The 14672-nt window shown below is 39.7% G+C and overlaps 1 protein-coding gene across 1 annotated transcript in view; it reads right to left on the bottom strand.

The window, feature by feature from the left end:
* The window catches only part of SNAP91 (synaptosome associated protein 91), a 174233-nt gene that overhangs the window by 39385 nt on the left and 120176 nt on the right, over window positions 1-14672 (bottom strand). Inside the window, exons 17-22 of the mRNA XM_050950204.1 lie at window positions 3800-3907; window positions 2944-3201; window positions 2641-2718; window positions 2409-2480; window positions 1806-1889; window positions 682-765 (exon numbers count right to left, since the gene is read on the bottom strand). Of these exons, the coding sequence (XP_050806161.1) occupies window positions 682-765; window positions 1806-1889; window positions 2409-2480; window positions 2641-2718; window positions 2944-3201; window positions 3800-3907 (684 nt within the window). The remainder of the gene's footprint in view (window positions 1-681; window positions 766-1805; window positions 1890-2408; window positions 2481-2640; window positions 2719-2943; window positions 3202-3799; window positions 3908-14672) is intronic.

The following is a 14672-nucleotide window of genomic DNA, read 5'->3' as shown; positions in this document are numbered from 1 at the left end:
TACTGTGGAATATACATGAGCAAGCACTTGAAGAACAACATTATCTGAATATTTTCAGAAATTAAATAAACTACAAATGGTGATACTTCCATTTGTTAAAGAAAGCTTGTACAGCTGTGAAGATATAGGACAAGTGTTTAGCATGGAGAGGTTAGTTTAATAACTGACAAGCAGTTACACCCCAAAGTTATCAAAATTGTAACTAGTCTAGAGCAAGTTTACTTCTATAATCAACTCTTTGTTTCCTGGAACTAAAGTTATCCTGTTTACTTACATAGCAACACAAATATGCATGGGACCATACAGTAGATATAATACCTATGTCCAACCCTGAAGTAAAACCTAAAGGAAGAACCAACAGGAGGAGATTAGGAGAAATAAGGAGAGGGAAGTAGGGTCAGGAAAAGGGAAGAATAAGACCATAAGAACAATATGATCATGCAGTCACTTAGGAGATGTATCATGAAGGTAGTAAGATGTGTTATACACAGCTTTAAGCTACTTAAGAATGTTTAATACTATGAAATCTTTGCTGCTGTCCAACAACATTTATAAGTTTACTCCACTGCAAAATGAAGGTTCATTTTGAAATAAAATAGCAGTGTGACTAAAAAAAATCCAAAAAACCCCCACTCTTCCACAATGACGTACACACGTTTTATTTAAATTTATATTTATTACCAGCCAGTAGGTCTGCAGAAGCTGAGGAACTAGAAGATGTCTGGGTTGCAGGTTGGAGTTCAGAAGCACTACTTCCAAAAGCATCTACAGGGTAAATTCCACAATGCAGCAAGAAAGGCAAAAAAAGTTTAACATAAATACTGTGATTCATCATTGCTATGTAAAGAATGCATGAATAGCAGTAGTATGACAACTTCATTCACCAGGTAGAATTACAGAATGAGGAGCCAACATGTTTGGGAACCTCAGACAGAATTGCAGAAAAAAGTGGTTTTGATTGCATATAGTCAAGGTGGAGAAATAAGGCAATGAGCCAACACTTTAAGAGATATTTTCATATGAGAAATAGTGATTTTTTTTGACCAACACTTAGCCCGTGAGGTTTTTCCAATAGGAGACCCCAACTATATTTACAGTATGTTATTCTCGACTTGAGTTAAGCCACTTACACAGATCCACATAACGGATTAAATAAAAGGCAATGATAACTCCAGCTAAAAGTATAGTGCTGAAAGTGCTCTTTAACAACCTACAAGCCTGTTATTTTAGTTGACTGTTTCACTGAAGTTTAGAAATAGCTTCATAATACATGAAACAGAAGTTCTGTTGTGTTGGCCTATACAGTCTTATTAAGAGTTAGCTATGCCTGTCCTAACTTTTGTTTCCACCATTTCAGATCAATTCAATATAATCTAGTAAAATTCACATTTACCAATTTGTTTTAGTTTATATACCAATTCCAGTTGCTTACAGAAGTTGAGCTGCTCAGAGAAACATCAACAGAAGATGAAAAGATATACAGCTACATATAATGAACTTTGAGTGAAAACTCAAAATACTTGATCAAGAAAGATAAAACTCATGCACTGAATATAGATGATAGAATGGTAAATACAATTAGGATGGATGATGGAATAGAAGTGTTGCAACCATTTATTTGCAGTTTAAGTTTTAGTGAGTTCTTGGATAGGAAGACTTCAATACATACAAAGTTGTTCAGCTGCAACACTGCATGAGCTAAACTGTGAAAAGAGGAAATTGCAACTGCCAACACGAAAACAGTGTAAATGTATCTGAAATGAAATGATTTAACTTGCAAGTGGTGAGGAAGGAGAAATACCCACCACCAAATAGGTCAATCACACCTGAAGAATCCACTTTTGCTGGAGAGGCAGCGGGTAGAGGAGATGGTGCTGCAAATGCATCCACTGCAGTAGACATATGACAGATAATATTTAGTATCAGCAAGTTAATAGCAATAACTAAATATTTTGAAATCCACACTTAGACTCCACCAGTTAGCACCACAGGACTTGTACATTAGTTGAGATTCCAAATCTACAACACTGCAATCAGAAAGGATGTGAAGTTTTGCATATATTAGTTTTTAAAAACTGTTTATGAAGAAGACAGTTTTGTTGTGCACAGTGTAGCACTTATTTTCTGAAAAATTAAGGCTATACATACATGTCATCTACTACCAGTATAGGTAACTTCAGTGGAGCTGGCAAAATAAATCTGAAGTTTTATTTTTAAGACATATTTGACTATTGTGACCATTAGAAAATATTCTTCAGGAATAACATGCATCACAATTTATCATTGAAACATTTGAGGTATTATAGATTGAGAATCCCCTTTCAAATCCCTAAACAAGCATAAATCAATCATTTATTTTTACTTGGGAAAGGACTGAATCTGTCGTGGCCTGTGAAACAAGCACTCACCAGATAAGAGATCAGCAGTGAGAGAACTCTCAGGCACAGGAGAAGTTCCATGTGGTGGAGATGAAAAAGCATCTTCCAGAAGTAAAAGAAAAACCAAGTAGAAGTAGTAAGTACTGTGTTTAAAATCAAAGTCAGCTTATGCTGTAAGTGTCAAATGAGAGGACATTTAAAAGGAAACAAAAAACAAAAAAAAACCCCACTACATTGTGGGAAAGGATCTTTTTATCTTTACCTGTACCAAACAGGTCTATGCTAGGAGTAGCATCTGGTTTAGGCACTGCGGGAGCATCAGGAGCAGACTCAAATAAATCTAAGACCAAGAATATACATGTCTAACTCATTTTGGAAGACAGGACTGAAAGCAGTAACTTTTCAGTTTTGCACATCGTATTTGGAGAATTTTAAAAGACTGGCTCTTTGTCTGTAAAGAACCTTCTAATATACAGTATACATGCAATAATGATAGTGTATGCTGTACATTTATTTGACAAACCAGAGTTCAATCCACCAGAATCAAAGACTTAAAAACAATTACCACCAAAGATATCTAGAGCAGGAGGAGCGGAAGTGGTGGTAGTGGTGGTGGCAGATGTGGTGGCTGTGGTGGTAGTGGTAGTTGCTGTAGCAGTAGTAGCAGTGGCAGCAGTGGCAGCTGGAGAAGGAGTAGTTGTGGGAGCTGGAGTAGCTGCACTAGTAGGGGTAACTACAGGAACACTGGTCTCAGTTGGCTTCATAGCAAAGAGGTCCAGCTCGGGAGCAGCCTCTGCACTACCTTCAGATGGGGCAAATGGGTCTTGTAAAAAGGAAAGCGGAGAATATATATAGGATCAGTAAGGGAGGAAGTTAGCAAAAATCAAGCATAACTATGGGTAACATACATACACAGCAGATACATACAATGACTAGGTTATTGACTTCTCTGTAACATCTATCCTACTGATCTGGGAAAGCTATTCAGCAGTTTTTCTAAAATAAAGTATTTTATAAAAGTGGAAAGTTTGGGGAATGAACAAAGTTGGTTTTGGTTTTTGTTTGTTTTTTTGAAAGGTTGGTTTGGCAAGATTGAAATGCAGCAGATGAAGATAACAGAAGAAAACAGGTCAGTCTCCAAAACATTAACAGGATATTAAACTTGTTGCTGCTTACAAACACTCAGTATTGTCAAAATTATTCAGTAGTGCTACTGAATAAATGTACGGAGAAAGGATTCTCGCTTTGACAGAAGACATGCAGTTATGTGAAGAATGCTCTTCTGTCTCAAAGTTCTATGTTTTTGATCAACTACAATGAATACTATGTGCTGAGGAAAAAAAAGGTTGACTGATAATTTCAGAAAAAACACACTGCCATGTAGTTTAACACACACAAGAGACTGATGACATAAAACCCACCATTTCCTGAACATGCATCAAGAGCTGCTGCTACAGGGGTTGGGGTAGCTGGTGCTGCTGCCCCTTCAGGTGCCGCAGGGGCTTCTCCAGGAGAAGCTGCAAAGGCATCTTGAGTGCAGTTTTTAAAAACAAATTAAAAGGATAAAGAGAAGAAAAATATAGTAAAAGAACCAAGTTAAATTGCATAGGAAGATTCCCTTATACAACATGAATTTGTATTAGTACTTTTACCGATGCAAGATAAATCACGCATTATAATTTCTCAATCTCCCTCCCACCCCAACCCAATTCAACGTATTTATTTTAGATGAGACTACATATTAATACTTGGAGGTGCTAGGCAAGAGGCATATTAACATGTTAACAGCAACAGGATTCTCATTGTATAAGGGTTCTGAGCAGCATGTTTATGTAACATGAGAAGTTAACTAAAGCACGTAAAAAGTTTGGCAGTAAACTCATGCCAATTAAGATATTAAACTTTCATGTTCAGTCAAATAACCTCAATGTCTGTCTGAATAATAATTTATCATCTAACTTTTAGTTTCCTGAATATTTTGAGGAGCTAAAAGCTAGTGCTGTGAATTAGAATGCGCAGTTCTCTCTTATTGCATTACTGGCAGCATTTTATTGACTAGAATTTGTGAAGCCCATTTATAGCGAAACCTCATTTGTGAGATACCTGTCAGTTATGTGGGTATCTTGAGAAGTGGAATTTTAATTAAGTATCGTAAAAAAACCAGACTGGTGAATGAAAATGCAATCATTCTTCGTGATTAACCGAAATAGTTGGAAATATTTCTAATTCCTGAAAGGTGCTGCACTAAAAATTTAGCAGTTTAAAATATTTTTTTGTAGCCTAGTCTTATAAAAACATCCCAGGAACTGCAGTGTTTTCCATGAGTATTGATACTCACTGGGTTCCCCAGATGGAAACACTCCTTTGCACTTTTCTAAAACCCATCTATTTCTCCATATATTGCAGCTCAGCAGTCTAAATTCAGATTTTATCCATGTATCCATTTGATAATGTAACTTTTAAAATTAGTCTTATAATTTTCCACATCAATCTTTATTAAATCAATAAGGCCCTATAAAATAATTTGTTAGAACACATTAGCAGGTCTTGGGGATTTGCATGAGAGGATTCACTATAAAAAGGTTTCACAGACCTTCAAACTCAGACTCACAGACTTTAGAGTCAGAAGGGACCAATATGATCATCTAGTCTGACCTCCTGCACAAAGCAGGCCACATAATCCTACCCATCCACTTCTATAACAAACCCCTAATCTATGTCTGAGTTATTGAAGTCTTCAGATTGTGGTTTGAAGACCTCAAGCTGCAGAGAATCCACCAGCAAGTGACCCATGCCCCACGCTGCAGAGGAACGTGAAAAACCTCCAGGGCCTCTGCCAATCTGCCCTGGAGGAAAATTCCTTCCTGACCCCAAATATGGCCATCAGCTAAACCCTGAGCATGTGGGCAAGACTCACCAGCCAGCACTCAGGAAAGAATTCTCTGCAGTAACTCAGATCCCATCCCATCACAGACCACTGGGCATACTTACCTGCTGATAATCAAAGATCAATTGCCAAAATTAAGCTATCCCATCATACCATCCCTTCCATAAACTTATCAAGCTTAGTCTTAAAGCCAGATATGTCTTTTACCCCCACTACTCCCCTTGGAAGGCTGTTCCAGAACTTCACTCCTCTAATGGTTAGAAACCTTCGTCTAATTTCAAGTCTAAACTTCCTAGTGTCCAGTTTATACCCATTTGTTCTTGTGTCTACATTGGTACTAAGCTTAAATAATTCCTCTCCCTCCCTAATATTAATCCCGCTGATATACTTCTAAAGAGCAAGCATATCCCCCCTCAACCTTGTTTTGGTTAGGCTAAACAAGCCAAGCTCTTTGAGTCTCCTTTCATAAGACAGGTTTTCTATTCCTCGGATCATCCTAGTAGCCCCTCTCTGAACCTGTTCCAGTTTGAATTCATCCTTCTTAAACACAGGAGACCAGAACTGCACACAGTATTCCAGATGAGGTCTCACCAGTGCCTTGTATAATGGTACTAACACCTCCTTATCTTTGCTGGAAATACCTCGCCTGATGCATCCTAAAACTGCATTAGCTTTTTTAACGGCCATATCACATTGGCGGCTCATAGTCATCCTATGATCAACCAATACTCCAAAGGTCCTTCTCCTCCTCTGTTGCTTCCACCTGATGTGTCCCCAATTTATAACTAAAATTATTATTAATCCCTAAATTAACCATCTTTCTAAAAAAAACCAACAACTCAAAAAAAGGTTCACTCATCTTGCTTTTGACAGAGTAAGAAAGTTCATCTTAACATACGGTGTAGTAAAAGACAACAAACCCATCTCCTCTAATTTGATGTCAGTGTTCCCTTGAGACTAAACATTTAAAAATTGACCCAACCATTACATTTGGGTGACAGTTGAGCAATAGTTTTTTGCCTTTTTTAAACAAGTGCTAACATTATAGCATTTCAAGCTTTGAAACCATAATAGTAATACATTCCCAGCATTATACAACTAGGCCTGAATTGGGTAAGTTAGGCACATAATGTTAAATCTTACTACAACATGTAGTGTTTACTATCATGGAGTAGTCCTAAAGCAACAATTCATTAGGACTACTCACATAAGCAAGCTCACTGCATAATTGCATTTGCATGATCAGGTCCTAAAGTGAGGTGCATAAACACCTTCAGCTACCTAAAGCATTTCTATATCCTAAATGTCCAAGGTGGCTCAGGAGATAGAAAGGAATGAGGAAAAAATAGTGAACTGCAAAGTTCCTGTTAGAAAGGAATGCTGCAACCGCATTGCCAAGCCAGCAGAGAAAGCTTTACATGCTGTAACAAGTTTCAATTTGAATGAAAATGTCCATTTAAAAAACAAATTTTATGCCAACTACTTTTAAAAAAAAGCTCAACGACATGCATCTGAACTTCAGCAAAACTAGATGAAAGTTGATATTTTAATTCTATCAGACCAAGTAAAAAGCGAGAACTAAGAGCAACAGGAGAAAGCCTGCCAATAAGCAGTTTCTCATTATTGCATTTAAAATTTAAATGTATTTAATTTACAAGAATTCACAATGGCAAAACTGAATGGCAGTTGTTCAAACAGTAAAATGCATAATCAGTCAAAAATTCTCTACATTATTGCAGAAATACTACACACTGGCATATGATTTAGAAGAATGGGGAAATTTGATCAGTTTAGCAAAGAATTGGACTAAAAGCTTTTTTGAATTTGAGTACTTCCAACTGTAATTCCTCTTGAAGGTTAGTATGTGAGTGACTTTTTGCTTACATCACTAGCTTCTGAATCAGTGGAGAGTTTCATCTGGAATACAATCTCTGGTATTACTCCTGAAGAAAAACACTTCCAATGTACTATATAAAGTAGTCTGATACTCTGGAATACTTTGAGTAAATACTGTTTTTAGATAAGTTCGTTCTGATAATATAGTGTATTACAGTAATAAAACCCCTTGTAGGATTGCAAGAAAGCCCATCAGGATTACTAGGAATAATAATTAGTTATGTGCTGAGACCACGTAAGCAAGGGCATAAAAACGTATTCACGTTAAGATGTAAAACACCATCTCTGAAATGTAACAGCTAAAGAACTCCAGCAGGATTAACACTCCTTCCACCCCCGCCTCCTCCCCCCAAAAAATACTCAAAAGGGGGAGTGGCAGGCTCGGAGTATGGCAAACGTTTTCCATTCTGGTTTCTTACTTAGCTGGGACCTACAATAGGTTTTCAATTTATAAACAGTGCTCTAGCTAGCTATACTACAATTTTCATAACTTTCTAAAGTGCTCAGACTATCTACTATACAAAGACTTACAATAGTGAATTAATATTATAATGCCTCTACAACCCTGACAGTTTCTGAAAGTTTTCAGTTTATCAGAATAAGCCACAAAGAATGCCCTTAAAAGCTTGTGAGACTAAAATAAAACTTACCTTAGCAACAGTCCCCATAATATATGATTTACCTTAAGTATTTCAGCATAAGATTTTAAAACAAAAATAAACTTGCACAAGTTTTGCTACAAACTTTGAAAGGCATGTAAAGTTGAGTCATGAAAAAACTGTACTACACACATAGTTAGAATGATAATGGAAACATTCACAAGCCTAGCTTAATTTTCACTATACTGCATGTGGTATGAACTTTTCAAATTTTATCCATCATGGATGATAAAATAGTCTAGTTATTTTCTCTTTCTAATCCCATAGTACTGGCACAATACTGCTATCTCTGAATTTATCATGTAAAATTTAAGATTAATGACATTTCTACTCAATTTTTTACATTCCCACTTTAAAAAATAAATCACAAAATCAAAGTTTTGGTTCTATAGATCAGAGGTAGGCACCTATGGCATGTGTGCTGATGGCGGCACATGAGCTCATTTTCAGTGGCACTCACACTGCCTCGGTCCTGGCCACCGGTCCAGGGGGCTCTGCATTTTAATTTAATTTTAAATGAAGCTTCTTAAACATTTTAAAAACCTTATTTACTTTACATACAATAATAGTTTAGTTATATATTATAGACTTATAGAAAGAGACCTTCTAAAAACTGTTAAATGTATTACTGGTATGCGAAATCTTCAATTAGAGTGAATAAATGAAGACTCCGCACACCACTTCTGAAAGGTTGCCGACCCCTGCTATAGACTAATGTAAAATAAATGGGTACACGATCCCTGGTTACGTCTGGAATGAGAAAAATAACTGCATTACTTAAAAGAAAAAAAAAACACAATCTGTATGAAACATACATTTTTGAAACCCTTAAATTAAGAGTACACAATTTGCGACTACTGAGATAGTTTTAACATCTACATAAACATATTTAAGTTAGATGTGCATATTGCTTTAGGAAAAATTATTTGTGTTCAATACAAAACATCTTTCTTCTGTGGAGTTCTGCAGTAAGATAATTATGCTTCCTTACCTAGAGACCATTGAAACGAGAGACCATTGAAAAATATTTTGTCTACAAATTCATAATTCCAAACTGTGCATGCCATGTTATGTGGACACAAGACCCATAAATGACAAAATATTTCATACATGCACTGAGACGTGCTGGATAGGGTTGCCAACCCACCCGGATTGGCCAGGAGTCTACCAGAATCGGCATCGATCTCCTGGTGGCAATTGAAAACAATACGGCAGATTTTAATAGCTGCTAAAAGTCTGGTTGCTAGTGCAGCGGGGCTAAGGCAGGCTCCCTACCTGCTCTGGCTCTGCGTTGCTCCCAGAAGCAACCAGCATGTCTGAATCCTACGCACAGGGGCGGTCAGGGGATCTCCATGAGCTGCTCCCTCTTCGTGCACCCAACTCCGCAGCTCCCATTGGCCAGAAGCCACAGCCAATGGGAGCTGAGGAGGTGGTGCCTGCATGCAGAGCCACCTGGCTGCCCTGAGCCTAGGAGTCGGACATCCCAGTCACTTCCAGGAGCTGCTCAAAGCAAGCATAGCTTGGTCAGACCCCACACCCCAGCCCCCTATCCCTTATCCCCGCAGCACCCAAACTCTTCCAGCGCCTGCACCCCAAACCCCCTCCTGTACCCCCAACACCTGCCTCAGCTTGGTGAAAGTGAGTGAGAGTGGGGAACAACAAGTGATGGAGGAAGCGGGGATGGACTAAGCAGGGGTTGGGGCCTTGGAGCAGGGGCAGGGCAAGAATGTTCAGATTTCTGCTATTAGAAAGTTGGCAACCCTAGTACTGAAGCACAATTCTCTTATGAACTCTGTCAAACAACTCCACTCTACTAAACAAAAGTCAGTGAAGAACGGGTGGAAGATCTGGACACAAAACTACTTTTAAATGCCAGTAACTTTGCTTTCTTCATGTAATCTCTCAACATAGACACTATGCCTCCTCACCAAAAATCAGAATGCTAAGAAATATTAAAATAAGCAACATCAGTAGCTCATAAACCCAAGAAATGTTAATTAAAGCATTATCTGATGTTAATTAAAGCATTATTCACCCACGAAAGCTCATGCTCCAAAACGTCTGTTAGTCTATAAGGTGCCACAGGACTCTTTGCTGCTTTTACAGATCCAGACTAACACGGCTACCCCTCTGATATCAGAGCTACAGCGAGTGAAGAACATTTAAATCAGTATTAGTTTGAGACAAACTGTTGACAAGTGAATCATAATGAATCTTTGTAATTGGAACAGTTTGTAAGAAGGATATATTCAACAAACATTATCTCAGAAGATTCTTGGTAAGTTTCTTTTCTGTTATATTAGAGAATAGGGAAAGTCACGTAATTTTCATCCCTCAACTAAATAACCAAAAACAACCAGTTACTCACGCATTTTTAAAAGCAATAGCCTTAGTGAAGGAACCTTGCTTCAAGTTTCTTGTCCCTTAACCAGCCCTTCAGCCATTATATTTTGGAGGAAACTAATTCAAGTGAACATAAGACTCCAACAAAATTCAGAGATATGCAATATATTCCAAGATCTTTCCCCATCAGTTTTCTTAATAAATTTGATGCATTCTATTGCAATCCATTTGGCCGCCTATTACTCAAAAGTACAGAAGCTAGGTTCTCTGGAAAACAAGGTAAGAAATTGTTAAGTTTAGCCTAGTTAATAAGCTACCTCCCAAATAAGTTATTCTGAGATCTCATTGAACCCAGAAGCTTAGCTTCTTTTTAGAACAAGGCAATATTGATTAATCCTGACCTTAAATAAACACAATGGACAACCACTTTGTGTTTCTGAATAATAAACTGATCGGGTAGCAGTTCAAGTGGAGCCTAAGTATAGTTTAAATCTCTTCAGTGCAAGTTTCAGTACCCATAAAGCTAAACTCCTGATCTCTAGACTAGTAAATTTAGTACACTTTTCTCTCTTTTTTTTTTTTTTAAAGATTAGTGAAACATTAATTCTTGTATAAACTCACCTTTGTGTTTTCCTTCTATGCCCAAACAACAGAGCCTCTGCCACTGCGTCCACCCCTTTCTTCTTTCTGCCTTCCTAGCCCTTTTTTCTTTAGTGTCTATTTCTGCTCTAGACTATTTCTCTGGCTTCTGCCCCATCTCACACACACACACACACACACACACACACACACACACCACCACCAGAGAGAATAGCTAAGAACTGCTGAACTTTGAGAAGTTAACTTAGTGGAATCACTGTAACATCTTCACTCTCCAGAATACAGGTCAACAAATAACCTAACAAGATAAGCATCAATGAGGTCAGCACCATTCAAAATACATTAAACGATTACCCCTGCCCTGAAGAATTTAAAATCTGCTAATGTGAAGTGAACACAAAAGGGACAAAAAAATTGAAGGACAGAAGAAAATAAGAGCTGGAAGCGTTGGACTAAGGCAGTGGTCCCCAACCATTTTCATCTGGCAGGCATCAGACAAGCCACGCAGGACAGTGGCTGTGGTTGAGCATCTGCCGAAATTCCGCCAAAAAGTGGCAACATCAATAGGTGTCGCCGCCGAAATGCAACATCATCCAAAGCCGTCGCTGCTGAAATACCACTGAAAATCAGCAGCATTTCGGCAGCGAAGCCTCTGGATGACGCAGCTTGTCGGTGGCATTTCAGTGGATGCTTGTCTGCCGGCCAGTACGTGAGTGAACTTAGATGCCCTGTGGGCACAGTGTTGGGGACCCCTGGCCTAAGGGATTGGTGAGGGGAAACAGATTTCAGTTATAGGTCACTGGGCTGTGTTTGACCCTGTCATAAACAGATAGTTAAGGGTTAATGTCTCTCTTACCTGTAAAGGGTTAAGAAGCTCAGTAAACTTGGCTGACACCTGATCAGAGGACCAATAAGGGGACAAGATACTTTCAAATCTTGGTGGAGGGAAGTCTTTTGTTCGTGCTCTTTGTTTTGGGGGTTGTTCGCTCTTGGGACTAAGAGGGACCAGACGTCAATCCAGGCTCTCCAAATCTTTCTGAATCAGTCTCTCATGTTTCAAACTTGTAAGTAGTAGCCAGGCAAGGCGTGTTAGTCTTACTTTTGTTTTCTCAACTTGTAAATGTCCCTTTTTTTGCTAAGAGGATTTTACCTCTGTTTGCTGGAACTTTGAACCTAAAAAGAGAGGGGGTTCCTCTGGGCTATATGAATCTGATTACCCTGTAAAGTATTTTCCATCCTGATTTTACAGAGATGATTTTTACTTTCTTTCTTTAATTAAAAGCTTTCTTTTTAAGAACCTGATTGATTTGTCCTTATTTTAAGATCCAAGGGATTTGGATTTGTGTTCACCAGGGAATTGGTGAAGTTCCTCAAGGCAACCCAGGGAAGGGAAAGTTTTGGGGGGACAGAGAGTGCTCCAGACACTGGAATTCTGGATGGTGGCAGCGTACTAGATCTAAGCTAGTAATTAAGCTTAGAAGTGTCCATGCAGGTCCCCACATCTGTACTCTAAAGTTCAGAGTGGAGAAGGAATTTTGACAGACCCAGATGAGTGGATATCAAAAGTTACTAACTAATAGTCATTTGGTGCCTTTTGCAGAAGGTTTTAATCTGAGTCTGGTGCTTAGCAGATACATCTTTACTATACAAGAATCACTTAAACTTATGTTTCTTGTGGGCAGCTTCAGGAGAAAGGCAAAGACCAATAGATCCTGAAGGAGACTACATCAGGGGTTCTCAAATGTCATTGCACTGTGACCCCCTTGTGACAACAAAAATTACTACAGGACCCCAGAAGTGGGGACTGAAGCTGGAGCCCATCCAAGCCCCACGACCCTGGGGGGAAGGGTGGGGAGAGAAAACACAAAGCCAAAGCCCCACTGCCCCAGGCTAGGGGATCAAAGCCGAAGCCCAAGCCCAAGGGCTTCAGCCCCAGGTAGGGGGCCTATAACCTTAGCCCCGCCGTCCAGGGCTGAAGCCCTCAGGCTTGGGCTTTGGCTCTGGATCCCAGCAAGTCTAAGCCAGCCTTGGCAACCCCATTAAAATGGGACTGTGACCCACTCTGGGGTCCTGACCCACAATTTGAGAACCGCTGGACTAAACTATCCTTTCTTCCCTATATCTAATGGTCCATCAGATCAAAGCACGTTAGTAGGCAGGTGTAATGAAATCTGCAAAGCTGCTGCCTATATGGCATCGGATCTACGGCTGCTTAGAATATTGCAGACTTGTGTCAATTCAGTGACTCATGAAAGATACCTTTTCCATGAAAATTCAAAACTCTCAGAATCAGAGGACTAGAGGAAAGGTGAGAGTTAGATATACTTCCTAAGAGCTTTTGTGAACAGGGGCCGCTAACAGGGAGTTTCGGGAGGGAGTTTGGAAGGGGAGTGGGAAGGAGGCAAAGTACACTTACCGTTCTTTAAAACCTTTAAATTAAATTATAATCAAAACTTCTTGAGTTAAACAAAAACCCTTTCATTAACCTAGGCAGCTGTAGGAGAAAATGCAGGCAGAAGCCCAGCAGCAGAGTGGGGGCTATCCTGTTTATTGTGCTTCATGTAGCATGTATGATTATCTGCCCGGTGGGCAGGTGGTTTGTGTGTGCATTCGGTGCAAGGAGCTCCTGGCCCTCAGAGACCACGTACGGGCTTTGGAGGCCAGGGTGGCGGAACTGGAGGAGCTAAGGTAGGCAGAGAGGTATGTTGATGAGGCTTTCTGGGACACTGTGGAATTGTCCCACCTCCGGTCAGACAACCCCTGCACTGTAAGGAAGATGAAAGACTCAGGGAAGGAGAGCAGTCAACAGGAGCAGGGAGAAACAATCCCATAGCTGGGACCTTCATTCCAGATGACATTGGGAGGTAACTCAGTGTGAAAGGATACCCCGGGGGACAGAAATCCAGTCATTAGAAAGGCGGGTGTTAGTAATGGGAGACTCTATCATTAGAAACACAGATAGCTGGGTTTGTGATGACCGGGAGAACCATATGGTGACTTGCCTGCCTGGTGTGAAGGTTGCGGATCTCTCGAGGCATCTAGACAGACTTATGTCTAGGGAGGAGCCAGTGGTCGTGGTACATATAGGTACCAATGACATAAGGAAGGGTAGGAGAGACATCCTGGAGGCCAAATTTGGGCTGCTAGGAAAGAGATTGAAATCCAGGACTTCTATGGTGGCATTCTCAGAAATGCTTCCAGTTCCACATGCAGGGCCAGGTAGGCAGGCAGAGCTTCAGAGTTTCAATACATGGATGAGACAATGGTGTAGGGAGGAGGGGTTTAGATTTATTAGGAATTGGGGAAACTTTTGGGATGGGGAAAGCCGACACAGGAAGGATGGCTCCACCTAAACCAGAGTGGATCCAGACTGCTGGCACTTAGTTTAAAAAGTGCTCTGCAACCTTTTTCATGTTAAGAGATGGAGGAAAGCTGATTGCTGCAGAGGAGTATGTGGATCAGACAGACTTCTTTTAGAGGAGAGTCTATTGATAGAGATTCTCTAGGTTTTAGTCAGGAGGATAGGATGGAAGAGGATCAAGTATGGGCCAGATCAGACAAGAAACATTCACAAAGAATCTGACACATCAGAAAAAAGTCAGACAAACAGTGACAAATTTTTCAAGTGCTTGTATGCAAATGCTATAAGTCTAAATAATAATAAGATGGGTGAACTAGAGTGCCTTGTGTTAAAGGAGGATATTGATATAATTGGCATCACAGAAACTTGGTGGAGTGACGACAATCAATGGGACACAAAATATATCGGAAAGACAGAACTATACTGCGGGGGGCTCAGATAATCGTCATCCAAGAATATTAAAGGAACTGGCGCATGAAATTGCAAGCCCATTAGCAAGAATTTTTAATGAATCTGTAAACTCAGGGGTTGTACCATATGACGGGAGA

The sequence above is a fragment of the Gopherus flavomarginatus genome, chromosome 4 (genome assembly GCF_025201925.1).
Source record: "Gopherus flavomarginatus isolate rGopFla2 chromosome 4, rGopFla2.mat.asm, whole genome shotgun sequence".
In the NCBI taxonomy this organism is placed as follows: domain Eukaryota; kingdom Metazoa; phylum Chordata; order Testudines; family Testudinidae; genus Gopherus; species Gopherus flavomarginatus.
This window is presented reverse-complemented; position numbering and strand designations above follow the sequence as displayed.